This window comes from Pongo pygmaeus, chromosome 14 (genome assembly GCF_028885625.2).
Source record: "Pongo pygmaeus isolate AG05252 chromosome 14, NHGRI_mPonPyg2-v2.0_pri, whole genome shotgun sequence".
NCBI classification, from domain to species: Eukaryota; Metazoa; Chordata; class Mammalia; order Primates; family Hominidae; genus Pongo; species Pongo pygmaeus.
Genome location: NC_072387.2, coordinates 88,979,534 through 88,997,813, shown reverse-complemented (window position 1 = coordinate 88,997,813; position 18,280 = coordinate 88,979,534). Strand labels below are relative to the sequence as shown.

Genomic DNA, 18,280 nt, shown 5'->3' with positions numbered 1-18,280 from the left:
GCCATTTTTAAAAATAAACCCAAGGTTGACCTATGATTATAACAGAAAGCTGGTGAAGTAATTTATCCTAGAATCAGAAAGAACATGCCCACCAACTTATTTCCTGATCACTTCTAACAAGGATTTCAGTGCAGTGGCTCTTTGAGCAAAATAAATGTGTCACTAGTTATAAAGTAGAACCATCTAAATCAATTCAGATTAAAAATCTGAGGGACCCTTCTGCCTGGAGAGATCTGTGCAAACTTCTACTTTTCCTACCAGCTAGAATGCTTAACTGCTTGGTAAACAGGCAACTGCCTTCCCCTCTTCACCTAATTGCATCCCTTAAGATCAAATGTCATCTAGGTAACTTTTGCTTTAATTCCACTTGCAGGAGAGAAGACATAAGGAGCAAATACGAATTTAATTAGGGAGTAGTAAAGTGGTTCTTTGCAAGCATGAAGAGACAGAAAACCCCTAAGATTCCGTGAACTGGAAGTATTGCTTTGGTTTGCTATAACCTCCGCTGTTAAAAGAGTAATACCCCATATATGCTCTATTTAGGTGTTGATTAATAATAATAATAATAATAATAATAGTTTCTATTAAAACAAAGAGAATTTTTTTTTAAAGCAAGCAACTCAATCTCTCAAAACAAAAATAATGAAATATAAGCTCAAAACATTAAAAAAGTAAAAGCAGCAAATATTCTGAGCTTAAAATAAACTTTAAAAACATATTTTTAAAAGTATGAAATGAGTTTTCTATTTTTCTTAATTACTTGCTGGAAATTTTCGCATGTTAGGTATTATGTCCCAAATAAGAATTCACACCCATAAGCAGGTCTGACCTAGGTGACCAATGATACTTTACAAAGTAGAAATGAACATAAATTATTTTCAAAAAGCTGATATTTTGTGTTTATTAAAATTAAACCACAATCTGTCTCGACATACAAATAACTGAGAAGTTAAAAGATGTTTCAACCCCAACCTAATTTCACAAGTGTTGTTTTCATCTCCAATCTTGAAAGGTTTGTCACATGAACAGTTTAGTGAGGCCAAAGTCGTGATAATATGCGAATCTTAAACTGATTTTGAAAAGGATGCATCACAGGTTCACACTTCCACATCTATACAACTTTATTAACAAGTAAAATACATGCCAGCATGTTTTATATATGGGCAAGGACATTCCTATGATAATGAATGGCACATTATCATCTAACAATTGACCTTTATCAAATATATGTTTTCATATGACTATTTGAAGAATTAAATAATCAACAACTAATAAGTGCTAAAATAACATTTAACAGCAGTTAAAAATATAAAAGCCATTCAGTTTAGTATTTACCATAAGCTGGAATCATTCAAATACAACTATTAAAAAAAATATTATTCTTCTTCTACAGGCCAAATGGTTCATTAGAAAACACTGTGGCAATAATAACTGGCTCCTGCCCTTACCCCAGTTCCATCCCTCAAAGGACAGTGGAGCTAAGGTAGTTGCTTCTTGGTACAGTCTACAATTATACACAGGATGATCATATAACTTATCCTCCAAATTAGAACACTGTTGAGAGTACGATGAGGCACTATTAAGCTGAGAAAACAGGAATAACCAGGACTCTTTTGAGCAAACTAAGGATATATACTACCTAAGTATGGTATCACATTCACTATCATTACTTTTTGCACTTCTTGAAATAGTACATACTAGATGAAAAAAATTATATTAAGTGAAGGAACTCTGAATTTTTCTCCAATTGGATATTTTGAACTCCACTTTTCCTGTTAGGAGAGGTTTTACTGGAAATAATATTGTTTTAGCAGGTAAAAATCTGTGAACAACTTCAAAGGCGTGTCTAAAATGAAATATAGACTCAAAATAATAGGCTAAAGATTAGTATTTTTTCTATTAAGCAGAGATTTTCATTTTAACCAAATGTAATGGGATTTGTATTTTAATCTAAGTTTCTAAAATCTATCCTGCATACACTATATAGAAAAGTGTATTTTTGCCTTAAAATTCAGTTTATTGCATAAATACATGAAAATGGATTATCCTAGCCATGACCAGCTTATTCATTTACAATAGAAATAATTTGAAATTTTTTTGTATTAACTTCCAATCCCCAGTTCACACTCAAAAATGTTTAGATACCCTAACTTTTCAATCTTTAAGGCAGAGTGCAAAGATGATCAAGCATCCCCAAAACACAACAGCAGCTGTTCAAGCTCACAGGAAATGAAGTATGCAGGATTTGATACATCTGAAGGGAACATTAAGTTCTTGAAAATAACATTCTGATTCCCCTGCTTACATGATGAGATTTAAGGCTACCACTGAACTATGCCAATTATAGAGGATTAAGTAATATGTATACTTGAACCTTACAGATTTGGGGGGAAAAGTCAAAACAAAAAGTGAAGTTTTGATGCTGGATCAAAAGTAACATGTATCCATATTCAGAAAACAAGCACATATACCATAAAAGCTAAAATGAAATTTTAGTAAGTCGATGTTTGATAGCTAAGCTTCCTAGTAATTATTTCATTACCATGTAGCAAAGCTTAATTTCATTTAAAAATTATTGAAAGAATAAAGTACAGGTCTATAAGAAATTAATATGAAAGAGATCCAGCATGAGTTTGAATATGTTATTAGTACAGTTTAATTTTAATTAATTTCCAAATTAGGCAACTAAACTAAATATTTTTTCTTTACCCCATGCTATTCAAGGGGTGTAACACAGGTACTTTAATACAACAATAAAAATTTTAATATAATAAAAATTCTACGCAGGAAAGTAAACTGAATGAGACAAAACAAAAAATAGGCTATATTAGCAAAACAAAACTATGTTTTATTTATCAAAGACAATGAAAAAATTAGAAAATACAAAAGAGGTTATAAAGCATAATAAATTTTATTTTTTGGAAATGGAAAAATGTCCCTGAATAGTTAGATGTACCTTTTAGTAGTAATGTCTAATAATAAATAAGAAATCAATTTTATATGGTCCATATACCTGTATTAAATAATTTTTAAGTTTAAAAGATAAAATACCATCATTTTAAATGTTGGTATTCAAAACCAAAGATATAACTGAAAGGAAAAACAGATGAGACATAAAATGATTTGCAAGATGGGAAATATAGTAGTTTATGAATGTAAATTAAATTCCAGTTATAATAGTGGCTACACACTCTCACTACACACACATAGACCCCACAGTCCTATATGCCACAAACACATTTCCATAACTTGAAAATGAGTGTTTTGCATATCTCAGTTCAGGATATGTTTTTTACAACTTAATCCTAAAGTCATAAAGCAAGAAGCTATTAATAGTACAAGATTTTATTTGCTAAGCTTTACAAATTAAACTCTAAAAAAATTATTACAATGATACTGAAAGATATTTTATTGGCTTTTTAAAAGACAAACACAAATGAGAATTACCTTATTTAGAAAATTAACTTTCAAAATTATCTTAAATGAAATAAATATAATATCTAATACAATCTCTTCCTGCAAGAATCTCTAAGACGGGCAATCCTAAAAACCCAGCTTCCCATCTGAAAATCCCTAAAACTAGTGTGTCCCTTAAAAAAAATTTATTTTTCTTATAAAGGACATTTGGTACTCCCACATTTTCTTAAAATTTGTCCTAAAACAAATTCTAACTTTAACACTCAGGTTTCTAAATATATATATGTGTGTGTGTGTGTATATATATGTTTACATATACACATATATATTTAGTTCACTTTATTTAAAATTAGTGAAAGCTATCTGGACACAATTTCTAAGAAAACATTGCAGAAAGTAAATTATGCATGGTTATTTACAGGAAGAGTTTTCCTAAATAATAATGTAAATATCATGTTCAAAAATCTGACAAATCCTTTCTAATAATCAGCACTGCAAGTTTCAATACACCTTATATAACAAAAGATGTTTCATGTGTAGAATTGCCAGATGAGTCTAAGAGCCAGAAACTAAATCATTTGACATGGTTAATAATTTCATTTTTATTATACTAAATGTCAGGTCAGAAGTCAATGGCATTTACAAGCTGGAAGACTGTTTATCCACTCAACTCTTTCAATTATATCAAACACTGATTAACCAAATGTGACTGGACTTAACTGCTACAACTTTATGGTTTCTATCAAGTATATGCAAATATCTTAAATGGGCACATAAGCATATGTGCAAAACAAATGAAATATAGATACTTAAAGAATGAACAGAAATGGCTTGTAAGCATAAACCACCCTGCCATTCAATTTCAAAGCTCCATCTTTTCTTCACTAATTTGTCTTCTGTTATTAGTAGTCTTCTATTAAAGTTGTAGGTTTACAGATGATCTGGAAATTTCACATTGGTGTAAGAAAGGAATGTTGGGTTGATGCAGTCTGGAGACAAAGAAGGAATTAGTCTTAAAATGTATTCAGTTGTCTTTATCTAAATCATAGTATAATACAACACATTTTATAGAAGAATTACATTAAGTATATAATATTCTCTTGATAAGTCTACATATCAGAATATATTCTAAAGTGTAAGGCTTCTATAGCAGATTTTCATCTAGAAAATATTTGCATTGCATTTTAGACTCTTCAAAATGCATAGAAGACAATCACACAAATTAGTAAAATAGCAAAATTACTTTGCCTTTTAATCTTATTACTAATACCGACAAATTCTTAATGCCACTGTCTGCAAAGATATTTTGCTTGTTAAAATAAAAAGGCGACTTCTTTGGGAGTGGTTGGGGAGACTTTAATAGAACACTTAAAATGATACTTTAATATGATCTAGAAATACAAGTGTATTCATAGTACTCTAGCAGAAATAAGTAAATTATACAAGCTTATGTATAACTTATATAAATGATAAAATGTAAGCAACCAAATCACAAAGCATGCAATTTATTTATTTGAAAAAAAAAATACTTAGTAAACTTGAAACACTTTGTTCCTTATAGTCCTATATTCAGAAGTTAAGTACTAGTAGACATTTTGGTTATAGAGTTCAAATGCTTTATAAGTTTACCTTATTTATAGGCATAAAGTATATGGTACTTGCTTTAAAAAGTAGAATAGGGAGTATGAGGTTACTTTATGTGAAGATACTCCCGCTGAACAATAAATAAATACTATTACTATAACCACGACCTCCAGAAATTCACTGGACAACCAGTAAGACAACTTCTACTCATTTCTTCATATTCCTACTTATTCAAGTTGTAGCCTTCATAGTTGATAAAAACCAGCACACATTAAGAAAACAATAACAGAACTATTTTCTTCACATGACTTTTATTCCTTGATCCAGACTGTTAAAAGGACTGCAAGACAAATTGTTTTTCAATCAGATTTTTTTCTCCACCAGATGTCTATGTGGATTTCACATTGTTTTATACAAAAATGCCTATTCCTTCGGTCTAAGTACTATGTCATATTTTGTTTTTTCAAGCCTTCAGATTTTGTGCTGGTGGTTACTTCATGTACATTCTATGGTTAATCTTTAAAGAGAAGTTTTAAAAGTCTGATTTAAAATTTCAGTTCACTCGCTATGTATTTTAAAAATTAAAATTTATGAAATTCAATTTTAAAAATCTAAAAGTTATGTAAAAAGTTCTACGACTTATTACATTTCAATAAGCTGACTGTTAGCAGTATTAAAAAATATTAAATATGCTAACAGTAAAAATCATGAATACACATTAGGCATTTAATATGTATCTGGTAAATTTGAATACATAAAGGGAATAGGCAGAGTTCACAGATTAATATTTCTTACCTCTACAATAAGAAGAAATACCTTGTTCTATGAGCAGCTGCCATACTTTCAGACATGTTTCTGACTTTTAGATAATTAACAAATCCTCTGAAGAAAAGGAGCAGGCCTGAGAAGGTTGAAATAATATGGATATGCTATGTTTTTATACAGAAAGGGGCAAGATAAATTTAAAGTAGACAATTATAAACAAGATCCTCTCGGCTTAAGGAATTTTATTTGCAGACTTCCATTCATGTCTATAATATATTTTACACTATAAGGATAAACTCTGTCACAAGAAAATACAATTTTTCAATTTGTTAAGCCTAGATGTACCAAAATTAAAGCAAATCTAGCTATAAAAATCCAGAATTACATAAAAATATATACATTTAAGTGATTTTCTTAAATAGTAAAGTTACCTGACGCACTTAAACTGATTCAACTCATAAAAACCCCATTGAACCCATGAGTTCAATCTTTTCAATTAATATAACTACTGGGTGAACTAAGGCATATTTATTTATATAAAGTAGACAAAAAGGAAATATATACATGAGGTTGCTAACAATTGTGGGGAAAAAAACAATAAGCCTGTAAAGTAATATCAAGTGCCTGTCATCTTTGAAATCTGTATTTGAAGATATGTGCATTATGTACATATTTTTAATTATGAGTTCTTATTTTGAAGTAATAATAAAAAACTAACTTATAATAAAAAATTAAGATGAGTTAGAAAAGACAACTTGGAAGACAGTCACTCTAATGATTTAGATTATTTGGGATACATCTTATATCTACCTCAGTTTTCTCCTTTGTAAAGTAGTATTTTAAAATAACAACCACAGATATATTTAATAATTTAAAAAGCAATACCTGTGAAATTCTCTAAAGTTTCACATAAGTATAAAACATTACCATTATTAGTATAAGCCTTTGAAATACTTAAGCATATGATTCTTAGGGAAACATTTATTAACTCCAGTAAATTTTTAACCAGGAAATTGGGGTGGGAGGATCCAAAAACAAAAACAGAAGGTATCTACTGTATGTGTACGACTTTCCTCACCAGGAGGAAAAGGAGTTTGTGAATTTAAAATATGAAATCTCAAACTAAATTTGTACCCCAACTGCAAGAGAGTAATCAAATCACTAAAAACAAGAAGCATGTGTGTGGTAAATTGGAGAAGAAAGACAGAAGAGAGATACAAATGATGACTTAAATGGTATAAATTACAGCTAAACCCAATCGCATCTGCTTCCCATATCCTAACTCCCGCCGTTTGGGACTCCCTCTGAATTCCACCCTCATGCCCTTCCAGATGCTGTTCAAAGATAATAATACTGTTATCCAAATGTAAAAATATTATTGAAAAATGTAAACCAATTTATTTGTGGGATCCCTTCCTTTGTCTCTAAAGCTGCTGTTTTCTAACACACATTTTACTTCTCAGGCATTTTCTAAAAGAAGCCACCCAGTTCATACCTAAAAACCAATCACTCAGTGGCTACTGTTTCTCAGCATTCTACAAAGTGCTCAACATTCTTTTCAGCATATGTGAGAGCAACATTTTTATCACTGATTACATTTTCACATTCCCCTAAATAAATAAACACTAGATTATGGCTCTGAAGTGAAACTAGCATTGTCCTCTGTATTCTACTCTGCCCCACAATAACCTCCCTAAGATTCCTCCAATCTCTAAATAATATAAATATACACACAAATGTACTCATTTAATATGCTTAAATACTTAATAGACTTTATAAACCTTCTCACTTTTAGGTAAGAAACTCAATAAAGAACATGGCATTCAGGCAGTTAGAACACAACAATATAAAACTGGCTTCATCTCCAGATGCATCTCAACAAAGTCACAACACTAAAATAATTTCAATATAGCTATTAAAGAATTAAGTGACCTTATCTGACTAACAATAATTTGTTTTCCCAAAAGATCCTAAAGATCCAACAGTATGACTAAATAAAAACTCAGAGAGAAGACTGCCACCTACTGAAATGCTGTTATTTTCTGGTACAATTCTGAGTGAAACATGGGCTTTTACTCTTAACTAGAAACAAAAGGTATTCCTTATGTCAGCAAATACATCTGAAATGTGGATTAAAGATATAATGTGATTTAACGATTAACTTAATTATCTCACATCGAAGGTAAAAAAGAAAAGGGAACAAAAATTGAAAATCCATAAAATTCCATCAATATTAATAAAAAGACATGTCTTATAGGAAGACAACTCAACAGAAGTACTGTGATCATTAGGCATAAAGCCTTTCCTTATGCCTGGCTGATTAATGATTAATTCAAGGCACATTTCAAAAGCATAAAGAATGTTTCCATTATCGAAAAATAAGAGAACAGATAGAACAACCAAACTATCCAACTCTCAAATTTCCTAAGATCATTAAAAGAAGTCATTTGTGTATGTTTTCTGAGATAAATGCTAAAGACACTTTTTTATCACGTTGTTATTTTAAAATTTTGTAGCATTCAATTATCATCCCGCCACTGACTCTTTACACTGATAGCCTCTGGAATTTAAATCTAAGAAATCTGTAGTGCTATATAGAATAGTTTAAAAATGTGAGATGATGTGTTTGAATATGAGAATTTTACAGAAGAAAAATAATTTCTACACAAATTGCAACACAGTTTATTTACATCTTACAGTTTTTGGAAATATCCAAGTTAAACTAAATGCATTAAGAATAAACTTACCAAGTACAAGAAATATCCACCAAAGCCAATACTGTCCATTGAAATATCCAGTAAAATAATCAGAAAACTACGGAGTGAACATAAATATATTAACCGAATTCATACACCTGAATTTGAAAATCATAAATTATCTTCAGTTTCAGAATGATTTACTTCAAATCATCTTTAACACTTAAAAATAGCACAAAGGAAAAATAAAAACACTTAATGGCATACACATATATAAATTATTTGAGAAAAAATCATCTTATGCAATAGCAAAAAAAAATTGAAGTATTTTCGGAAACAAAAACCAGTTTCAAACTCCCCACAAGAAATAGTAAATGCTGTATGTCTGAATCACACATTTTCTTATTAAAAATTTCACATCAGTCCTTTTTTCATAATCTCTCAAAACCACAACTACCATCCCAAACACACTACAGCAACCCGCTGCTTCAGATATTAACACCAAAAGCCCCATTAGTTTAATCTTATCAGATGGGGGTGTTCTGCCAACCTCCAAAAGAAGAGCTTTTGACCTTCTGTACACCCCCTACTGTTAATCACTGCCAAAAATACTAGGTGCATAAAGACCCCCATTAGAGTCTTTTTATTTTCAAACTAGATGCTCTAGCATTCAGTTCCCAACAGAGAGCTGAGAACAGCCAAATGAACCTTAAAGTGGCATTTCAACAGTTCCTATTAGTGGCCATGGTAGACAGTTTTTTATTCTCCGTGGTGTGGGAATATGAACAGGCAGATGGAAGGCAGAGTTTGATGATATTGGACACAGATATCGTTTCCTTGATTAGACTCTAGACATCACACTTCATTAATTTTAAAAGGTTTTTTAAAAAATCAATCTAATTTTCTTCACTTCAGATAACTTTAGCATCTAAAACAATGCCTCAAATGATTACTTTTTAAAAAGTGTTTACGATAACCTACTCTAAAACTGTTAAAAATTAGCTTGTGTTTACCCACCGTGTTTCCACTGGTCTGCAAACTGAATCTGATGTAACTAAAAACGATTTCATTAAATGCAGACTTGCTCTCAAACCTGATACTAATTAAAAGTATTTGTAACTTTATAGGTAAAGACTTCCAATTATTTGTTGGTAATTTCCATATAAGCTTAAAAATCCTAGGCTTTGGCAATAATAAAAAATGCTTACAAATTGTAAATAATGTTATCATTTAGTAAGCATATCAAATAAAGATTATCTAAGTCTGTTTTTTATAGCCTTCTAAGTATTTTCTCAGGAAGTATTTCCAATTAATAAATAAACCATTTATAGTAATTTCAGTATTTATAGTAATTTTATATTTTAAATTTTATAGTAATTTTTTAAAATTTATAGCAATTTCTTAAAATTTATAGTAATTTCAGAGATTTAAAATTTCAAACACATAAATCCCATGTACACCTACATCTTTAAAATATATGTACAATGAAGGAGGGACTTGAAATTGAAAAGATACAGCTTATACAGGATGGTACTATACTATTTTTTAGTCAAGTGATTAACAGTTAGAAATACAACATTTTCATATAGGTCTTAAAGGCTGTAAGAACAAAAAAGAATAAAGAACCAAGGCAATACGTTTTTAAATTTCTGCGTGTTACCCAGTAACAGGTAACCTGAACATCAACAACAGTCATTCTTCACCAAAAATATTTACCATAAAGCTAGTTCTTATTTACTCCCTAGTGAAAAACATTATTACCTTCACCCTGATGTCAAAGAGAAGGATTTGCTATGTAAAAAGGATAAAGAAATGCTTTTGGACTCATTACTATGTTAGCAAAAATGTTTTAAAATACTAAAATCATAAGCCTAAGCCAACCTGTTGTTTTTTTCATATAAGTAAACCAATCATGTTGATTGGCCAGTCACAGGCTAGAGAAATCAAATTTTGGAAAATAAATTAATGAACATTATGAATTCATCTAATTTTATTATATTAATGTAACATCACTACTTCATTGTTTACATCCTGTCTACTTTCAAAATGTACTTTGTTGGTTTTTAATAAAACACATATGTATTTTTAACCACATAATAAAAAACCTTAGAAGTAGTATCAGAAGCCTAGGCTAAAGATATTTACACAAAATCTGAGGTTCATGGCAGCTCAGACACAAAATGGACAGCAGCAGTATGATTTATAAATTACTTATTGTCTAATGAAAGGAAACACCAGGTTTTTAGGAGAAAACTTTTCTCTCAGCACTAAACTCTAAGAGGAATGTTTTACTTGGAGCATTACAGTAAAAGTCAAAGTATAGTGTAACAGAGGCAGTACAGAAGTAGGAAAATAGGCAATGAATTGAGACCAAGGTAGATGTCAATTCACATTAAAAACTGTGAGACTGGCCCGGCGCGGTGGCTCACGCCTGTAATCCTAGCACTTTGGGAGGCCGAGGCAGGCAGATTGCCTGAGCTCAGGAGTTTGAGATCAGCCTAGGCAACGCAGTGAAACCCTGTCTCTACAAAAATACAAAAAATTAGCCAGGCATGGCGGCATGTGCCCATGGTCCCAGCTACTTGGAGGATGAGGCAGGAGAATCGCTTGAACTCGGGAGGCGGAGGTTGCAGTGAGCCAAGATGGCACCACTGCACTCCAGCCTGGGCGACAGAGTGAGACCCCGTCTCCACAAAAAAAACAACTGTGGGACCTTGAGCAAATTATTAGACTCTTTTTTCTTAGTTTCATCACCAATAAAATGGCTAGATCATCACCAGCATCAGAGATACAGTTAAAGTTTGAACATTCATTGCTTGTAACAAATTATGCCTGGCACACACTAAGGGTTAAATGAATGGCAGTTATTGTTATTTTATCATTTATTGTTATTTTACACAAAAGATTTTTTTAAGTCCTTTTCTTAGAACACTTCTTAACACACACTAAAGGCATAACATTAACTCTAACTCAGTAAAAGTATTTTAAGGGAAACTAAACAGTCCTGGTGATCAAACTTGATGACAGTATTTACCTTACAAAACTGTAAGAAACTCTAGTCTTTGAATTTAAGTTCCCCATCTTATCACATCAACTAGAGGTGATAACTAGATAATCTAATCCCTTCTCAACCTGAGGTTCTTATGAGAAAATTAAGCTGTAATACTCTAAGGGCATAAGTTGTATAAGATGCATTAACTTCTTTCTTACACATCTAGAATGATACTAGCAATTTACTAACACGGAGAATTGAGAAAACAGTCCTCATATCATTTTCTATGTTCTATGACTTAGATAAGAAATCCCATTTGAATGATAGTGCTTAATTCTATTAGTATCATAATCAACATTGGACTTATCTAGGCCCAACTTTGAAGTTTTTTAATAATAATTTCTATAAGGGAAGGGATTGTGCCTTTATCTTTGTATGTTCTGTAACACCTACTAGATTTATACTTGTGTTAGGAACCCACTGTACATCTTTTGCAATAAAATTAAAACAAGAAATTGTCAGGGGATAGTTCTTATGATGGCTCAAATTTTAATTATCTTAGAAGAAACCAGTCCATAGGTCCCAACCAAGAATTAACTGATTAATAACCAAAACCTATGGATTACTGAAACCCTGGGAAGCGATAAGTTTTAAAATAATGAAGAAATCCATTACATCTATAAACATTAATATTTTCATAGTGGGTACTTTTAAATCAACTTCATAATATAGATATATTACCAAAGTGAACATTTAAGAGAAGCTAACATATTTGATCTATGATTCTACTAAAAATTTTAGGAGGATTTAGCTCATTCAATTAGAAATGAATGTTTAAATGTAGAATGTATGTATTTTAATTTATTAATTGTATAACAGCATTTAAAATGTGTAGGTATCTTTTCAAAAGACTTATTACAACAATAAGTAAAGCCACTCTTGATCATTCTCCTAGATCTTATAGTAAAAAAAAAAAACAAAAAACTACACAGAAACATTTGTAAAAAGAAGTCAAAAGAGGTCTTCAAAAGGCTGGGGGACGATTATGCTAACAACACTACTGCCTATGCAATTGTTACAGAAAACTATTTGGGGACTAGAAAAGTTGTTAAGATGGGGAAAAGAAAAGGACTTATCGTTGTCTCCCTACGCACTATCTTGTAAATGATAAGAAGAAGGCAGAGAGTGACTTCAGGAAACAACAGGAAAATAAGGAAGGTTAGAAAAAGCATGAGGGAAAAAAAGAGTTCTGATAACCACTTGACAGGACTCTACTTTTGAGCTCTCAGTGTTTTCAAAAGAAAACAGTGAGAAGATATTTAAGTTCATGATAATGTGACTAAACGAGAAATTTTTGTTTTAACTTAATTTAGGCATACCTGCACTATATCACAATAATAGTAGCCATGATTTACTGAGCACATATTATTTGTGCAGTAACTGGATAAGGTATTTTAATTACATTATTTCCATACCTCATAAAAATCCTACAAGGCAGCTATTATCAGCCTATTATAAAGAAACTAATGCTCAGAACAATTAAATAAAGTTAAGACATATAAAAAAGATGAGATTGAAACTTAAATTTTTATTATTTCAAAGTTCTTTCCACTATATTAACAACTTCTCATATGATAAAGTTATAAAGTGTTCATACCACAGAGCTCACTATAATGATTAAGTATAGGATTTAAGAATAAGCCTTGAAATAACTGAATTCATGAAAATAAAGTGACCATTTATGAACCACACAGAAAATTTCATACATCTCATTTTAGAGATAAAAGAGATACAGGCTATCAAGACACTCACCCTGACAATAAGGATCCATTTGATCAAGGAAAGGCCAAATCCGCAGATAGCACCATACCTTCCAGCTATGGTATTGGTGATACAGAAGGATAAACAAAATCCAAGCCAGTTGAAAATAAATGCCACTAAAAGCAACAGAAACCGTTCTTTTATAAACCACAATTTGGAAACAAATTAACATAGATATATTAATAATATTTCATTGCTCAATGGAAACAGCAGCTCCCTTTCTTTTAACTCTGCCAATTAAGCCTTCTTTATAGACTATAGCGTACTTTTTGCAAATGGCTTATTTGCTATACTATATATCCACAAATAGGTAAGCTTGGTTTCTTGTCAGTTTGGCCAACAGGAATCCATTCCTGAAAGCTTATCATTAACGGTTGAAACTGCAGTTATAAACTAGCTTAAAACCAGATCACAATGTAGCTCACATGTGGTTCCACCCAAGAAGTCCAGCCTAAGTAATCAGCCAACAAAATTGGCTTTTTAAAAAAGGTAAAGCAGGCCGGGCACAGTGGCTCATGCCTGTAATCCCAGCACTTTGGGAGGCCAAGGCAGGGAGATCAGCTGAGGTCAGGAGTTCGAGACCAGCCTGGCCAACATGGTGAAACCCTGTCTCTACTAAAAATATAAAAATTAGCCAGGCGTGGTGGTGGGCACCTGTAATCCCAGCTACTTGGGAAGCTGAGGCAGGAGAATTGCTTGAACCTGGGAGGTGGAGGTTGCAGTGGGCTAAGATCGCGCCACTGCACTGGAGTGTGGGCAACAGAGCAAGACTCCGGTTCAAAAATAAGAAAAAAAAAGGTAAACAAAACAATAAAATTGAATACTTCACAAATACTTTATGGGTTTCTTCAGCTGTAATTACAATTCTTAGATGTTCCTTTTCTGGATTTACTTATGCTATGTTATGTCATGTAAAAGCTATATAAAAAACAGCTTTTTGTGGACAGAATAAGACATCAATGTTTTGTTTTCCAAGATGTGTCAAGATGTGTAGTGTCCAGATAACCCCTTTAAAAACTGTAACTTTTTGACTTGTATATGGTAGGTGCTCAAAAGAATGAACTGAATAAAGATGCTTAACATCAATTGCTAAGGAAATAAAAATTAAACCACAATGAGATACCATCACCAAACTATTACAATGTCTTACAAAAAAAAACCAAAACAGAACAACACAAAAAAACCATCAACACCAAATACTGGCAAGGACACAGAGCAACAGGAACTCTCATTCACTGCTGGTGGGAATGCAAAATAGTACAGCCACTTTGGAAGACAGTTTGGCAATTTCTTACAAATCAGAATGCACATTTCAAAACACTCTTCTAATTATTTTAAGGTTACAAATACCCTCTCTTTCTGTTTCCCTCAAGTCTAAAATGATAATAATGCAGGTGATTACTTATTTTCATGGCATGCTGATGTGAAGATTCACACACAGTACAAATGGCTAAACCTCAGAAGAAAAGTTTTCTAAACAGGATCAAATAAGAGCCCATTACATTTTGAAGTACTAAAATTTAAGGTCATTTCCGTAGACTGTCAATTATCCATAAACTTTTCATTTCTAGTATTTGGCAAATAACCAAATTCTGTTCCATTCTCTTAGAAAATTTCTTAAAAATAAGATCAGAGATATGCACATTAGGCATGTATCTGAGGCATTTTATGGTAACACTTTAAAAGGATTTCGAGAAGCAAAAGCAATATTACAAACATTTCTTCTTTTACATTTTCTGAACAAGAATATGCAATTATCTTACCAAATTTAAGTGTAAACTTTTTTTTAGGGTTATGTGAGGTAAAACACCGAAAATAAGGAAAGAATTAAGCCACCAAAAGGTTTTAATTGAAAGTCTTATTGATATTCACTGTAATTTTACTTGTGCAAGTTATATAACCTGAAATGCTTAAGTTATAATTAAACCACACTAAAAATAAAATCTATTTCTGGACCTTTTTACCCACAGTAGCTATTAGATATTTAAGAAACATGGAAAATATAGCAAGTTGCAATTTGAAAAACAGCCACTAGATGGTAGTGATGACAAACAAATCTATGCTTATCAAGCAAATAAACTCTAGGCCTATAGCCTGCCAGAAAAAAAAATCAGGAAATACAGGTAAAAATATAAATTTACTGTTATAATGTTGGTACAATATTTGTAAAACAGGAAGCATTAAATATATGAGTTGTGGAAACAATTTAGTAAAAATTTAGTACAATATAATTTATATTAAATCTATTAAATATAAATATATACATTTATATTATATTAACCAACATACTACCACTGGCTAAGAATAAAGTCATCCAGTGTGTCTAAGTTACCATGCATTTATAACACATCAGTGAAAGGCCTTCAAATCTAAAAAATTAAAATTAAAAAGAAGATACTGGTGGTAAGTGAAATAAATGGAGAAATAAGATTTCTGAGTTGCATAATTAGAAGGTGCCAAATAACATGTTTTTATTCCCCAGAAACAGGTATTTATACTAAAAATAATACAATATATTTAGATCTTTTCCTTTCTAATTAAGGTTTCTTAAAAGGTATAACAATGAAAGTAATGAATGTTTAAGCTACTCTTTTTTGTAAACAAACTGTGAGAAGTTTGTTATTAATATATAGAATTACCACCAGTTAAACCAAAATTAAGATAAAAACCAAGGTTCACAAGACTAATATTACAAAACAGCACTCATTTGTAACCAGAGTTTATTTCCTTTTTATTATACCTAACGTTATATAACTAGAAATTGTAACTAAAACCAATTTAAGATTTAAATCTTGCATATACATTAGCTGGTTGACAACCTGAACATTACAATTAGTAAATTTGAGGAGCTGCCTGCCCTCCTCGCTCTTCCCCCTCCCCCTTTTCTTCAGCAGATGAAAATAGAAGGGAAGCAAGAAACCATTTCAAACTTGGAGGACAGGGTTTACATGAACTTTCAGACTCAAAAGTGACAACTCATGAAGTTTGTATTTTCTACTTTTTAAAGCTAAATGTGGCACTTTAAATAAGTAAATTATTTCTCGGTTTTATGATCATAATAAAGCTTATAACTAAACTGAATTAAATCAGCATTCTATCCAAGAATGGAAGCTTGATCATTTAACCAGATTGAGGGCAGAAATTAACTATATCATAGACTAATAAACTTACTTAAATGAATATTGGGTTTCTACCACTGGCTTTAGTAATTTAAACAGTTGATTGGGCATCTTATTATTTAATGAGTTTACTATGTCAATCCCTGTATTAGGAATTGAAATAATGAAGACTTTTACAGTCTTCCCTCAAGAAGATTAAATTTACTTTATAAGTCAAATACTAAGAATTCTGCAAGATGTTAAAATGTTACTGTTTCTGATCTTCTAACTACTTAACATTCCCCCAAATAAGACTTATACTTTCATAACTGTCTGTCCCAAGTGACACTGTTCCAGTTGCCCAGAATATCTGTTTTTCCAATCCTTCTTCTAGCTTAAGGACACTCAAATGGAAATCCTCTGCCCCAAAAGTGGAATTTATAGTTTCATTCTATACGCTCCTACAGAGCTGAATGGGCACCAATATAGCAGTATTTCTCTTTAAAAATCTGAAATAGCTTAAATATGCTTATGTACTTTTACATGTCAGCATCTTCATAATGGCTGCAATGCATAAATTTATCCAACAAGAGTTTAATAAATTCTAGAATTTGTATTTAAACATATGATCACAGTATTCGTTAGTCCAATATCAGGAACAATTTACATTTTAAGAAAGGTAGACATATGCTAACAATATTTGCTTCTCTTCACTATGCTACTTTAATACACATACAGCCAATTCATGCAAAAAAACCAAAATAGTTTAGGAAGATTACTTACTGAAAAATGCCAGCATGAAAATGCCATCATTTCCCACTCTGAGCTGGTCTGCATCACTGAAGTCATCTCTTGGTGGACACTCTTCCTCCTGAATCTGTAAATACGTAACATTGGAATAGCTCACTATAAATTACAACTTTATCATCTTAAATGTAAGCATAAGAACTTCAACAACATCTAATGTTCTCAATTTGTTGTATAGACAAATGCAATAATGAGTACAATGTCTGGCACAGAGTAATCAATAAGCATTATCAAGTACTATTTTTTCACAGTCACATTTGAAAAGAGTAACTTTAAAGATAAACACAAAAAAGATAAAAGATGAATAACATCAAACTCATAAAAATGGTATCAAGAAGATACATGTGACAGTGCTGCATTAGTAATGATTGGGAAATAAGAACTTTCATAACCAGTGGTGGAGTATAAATTGGTACAACTTCTATTGTAGGCAATTTTGCAATAATTATCAAAAATAAAAATGTGCATACCCTATGATCCAGCAATTCCAGTTATTAAAATACACATATTCCCTCTTATAAAAATGATGTATTAAAGATAATTCATTCCAGCAATGTTAATAAGAGCAAAAGATTAGATACAATCTAAATGCCCATCAACAGCAGACTATGTTAGGAGATAATTCTCCCCAAGTCTATCATGTTTCCACATGTCTTCCAGGTAGAGGCATTGGTGGCCTTTTTTCTGGAAAAGCTGCCGGCATTCAATGCCAGTCCCTCAAAGCAGCCACAGGAGCTGTACACTGCAAAGCCTCAGGGGCAGAGCTACCCAAGGCCTGGGAAGCCCACCCCTTGTACCAGTAAGCCCTGGATGTGAGACATGGAGTGAAAGATTATTCTGACCAGGTGTGGTGGCTCACACCTATAATCTCACACTTTGGAAGGCCAAGACAGGTGGATCACTTCAGGCCAGGAGTTCAAGACCAGCCTGGCCAACATGGTGAAACCCTGCCTCTACTAAAAATACAAAAATTAGCCAGGTATGGTGGCACATGCCTGCAATCCCAGCTACTCAGGAGGCTGAGGCATGAGAATCGCTTGAACTCGGGAAGTGGCAGCTGCAGTGAGCTGAGATCACACCACTGCACTCCAGTCTGGGTG

The 18,280-nt window shown here is 31.9% G+C and overlaps 1 protein-coding gene across 5 annotated transcripts in view; it reads right to left on the bottom strand.

The window, feature by feature from the left end:
- Positions 1-1,103: 1,103 nt before the first annotated feature.
- The window catches only part of NDFIP2 (Nedd4 family interacting protein 2), a 79,063-nt gene continuing 61,886 nt past the window's right edge, over positions 1,104-18,280 (bottom strand). For 2 of the 5 annotated variants that reach the window (XM_054447329.2, XM_054447327.2), the window contains 5 exons: positions 17,157-17,250; positions 13,267-13,391; positions 8,514-8,580; positions 5,797-5,902; positions 4,368-4,406 (listed from right to left, as the gene is read on the bottom strand). In XM_054447329.2, coding sequence (XP_054303304.1) covers positions 5,799-5,902; positions 8,514-8,580; positions 13,267-13,391; positions 17,157-17,250 — 390 coding nt within the window. In that variant the 3' untranslated portion in view covers positions 4,368-4,406; positions 5,797-5,798. Of the gene's footprint in view, positions 4,407-5,796; positions 5,903-8,513; positions 8,581-13,266; positions 13,392-17,156; positions 17,251-18,280 lie in introns of all 5 variants that reach the window. The other 3 variants (XM_063651042.1, XM_063651043.1, XM_054447331.2) reach the window with 2 other exon arrangements.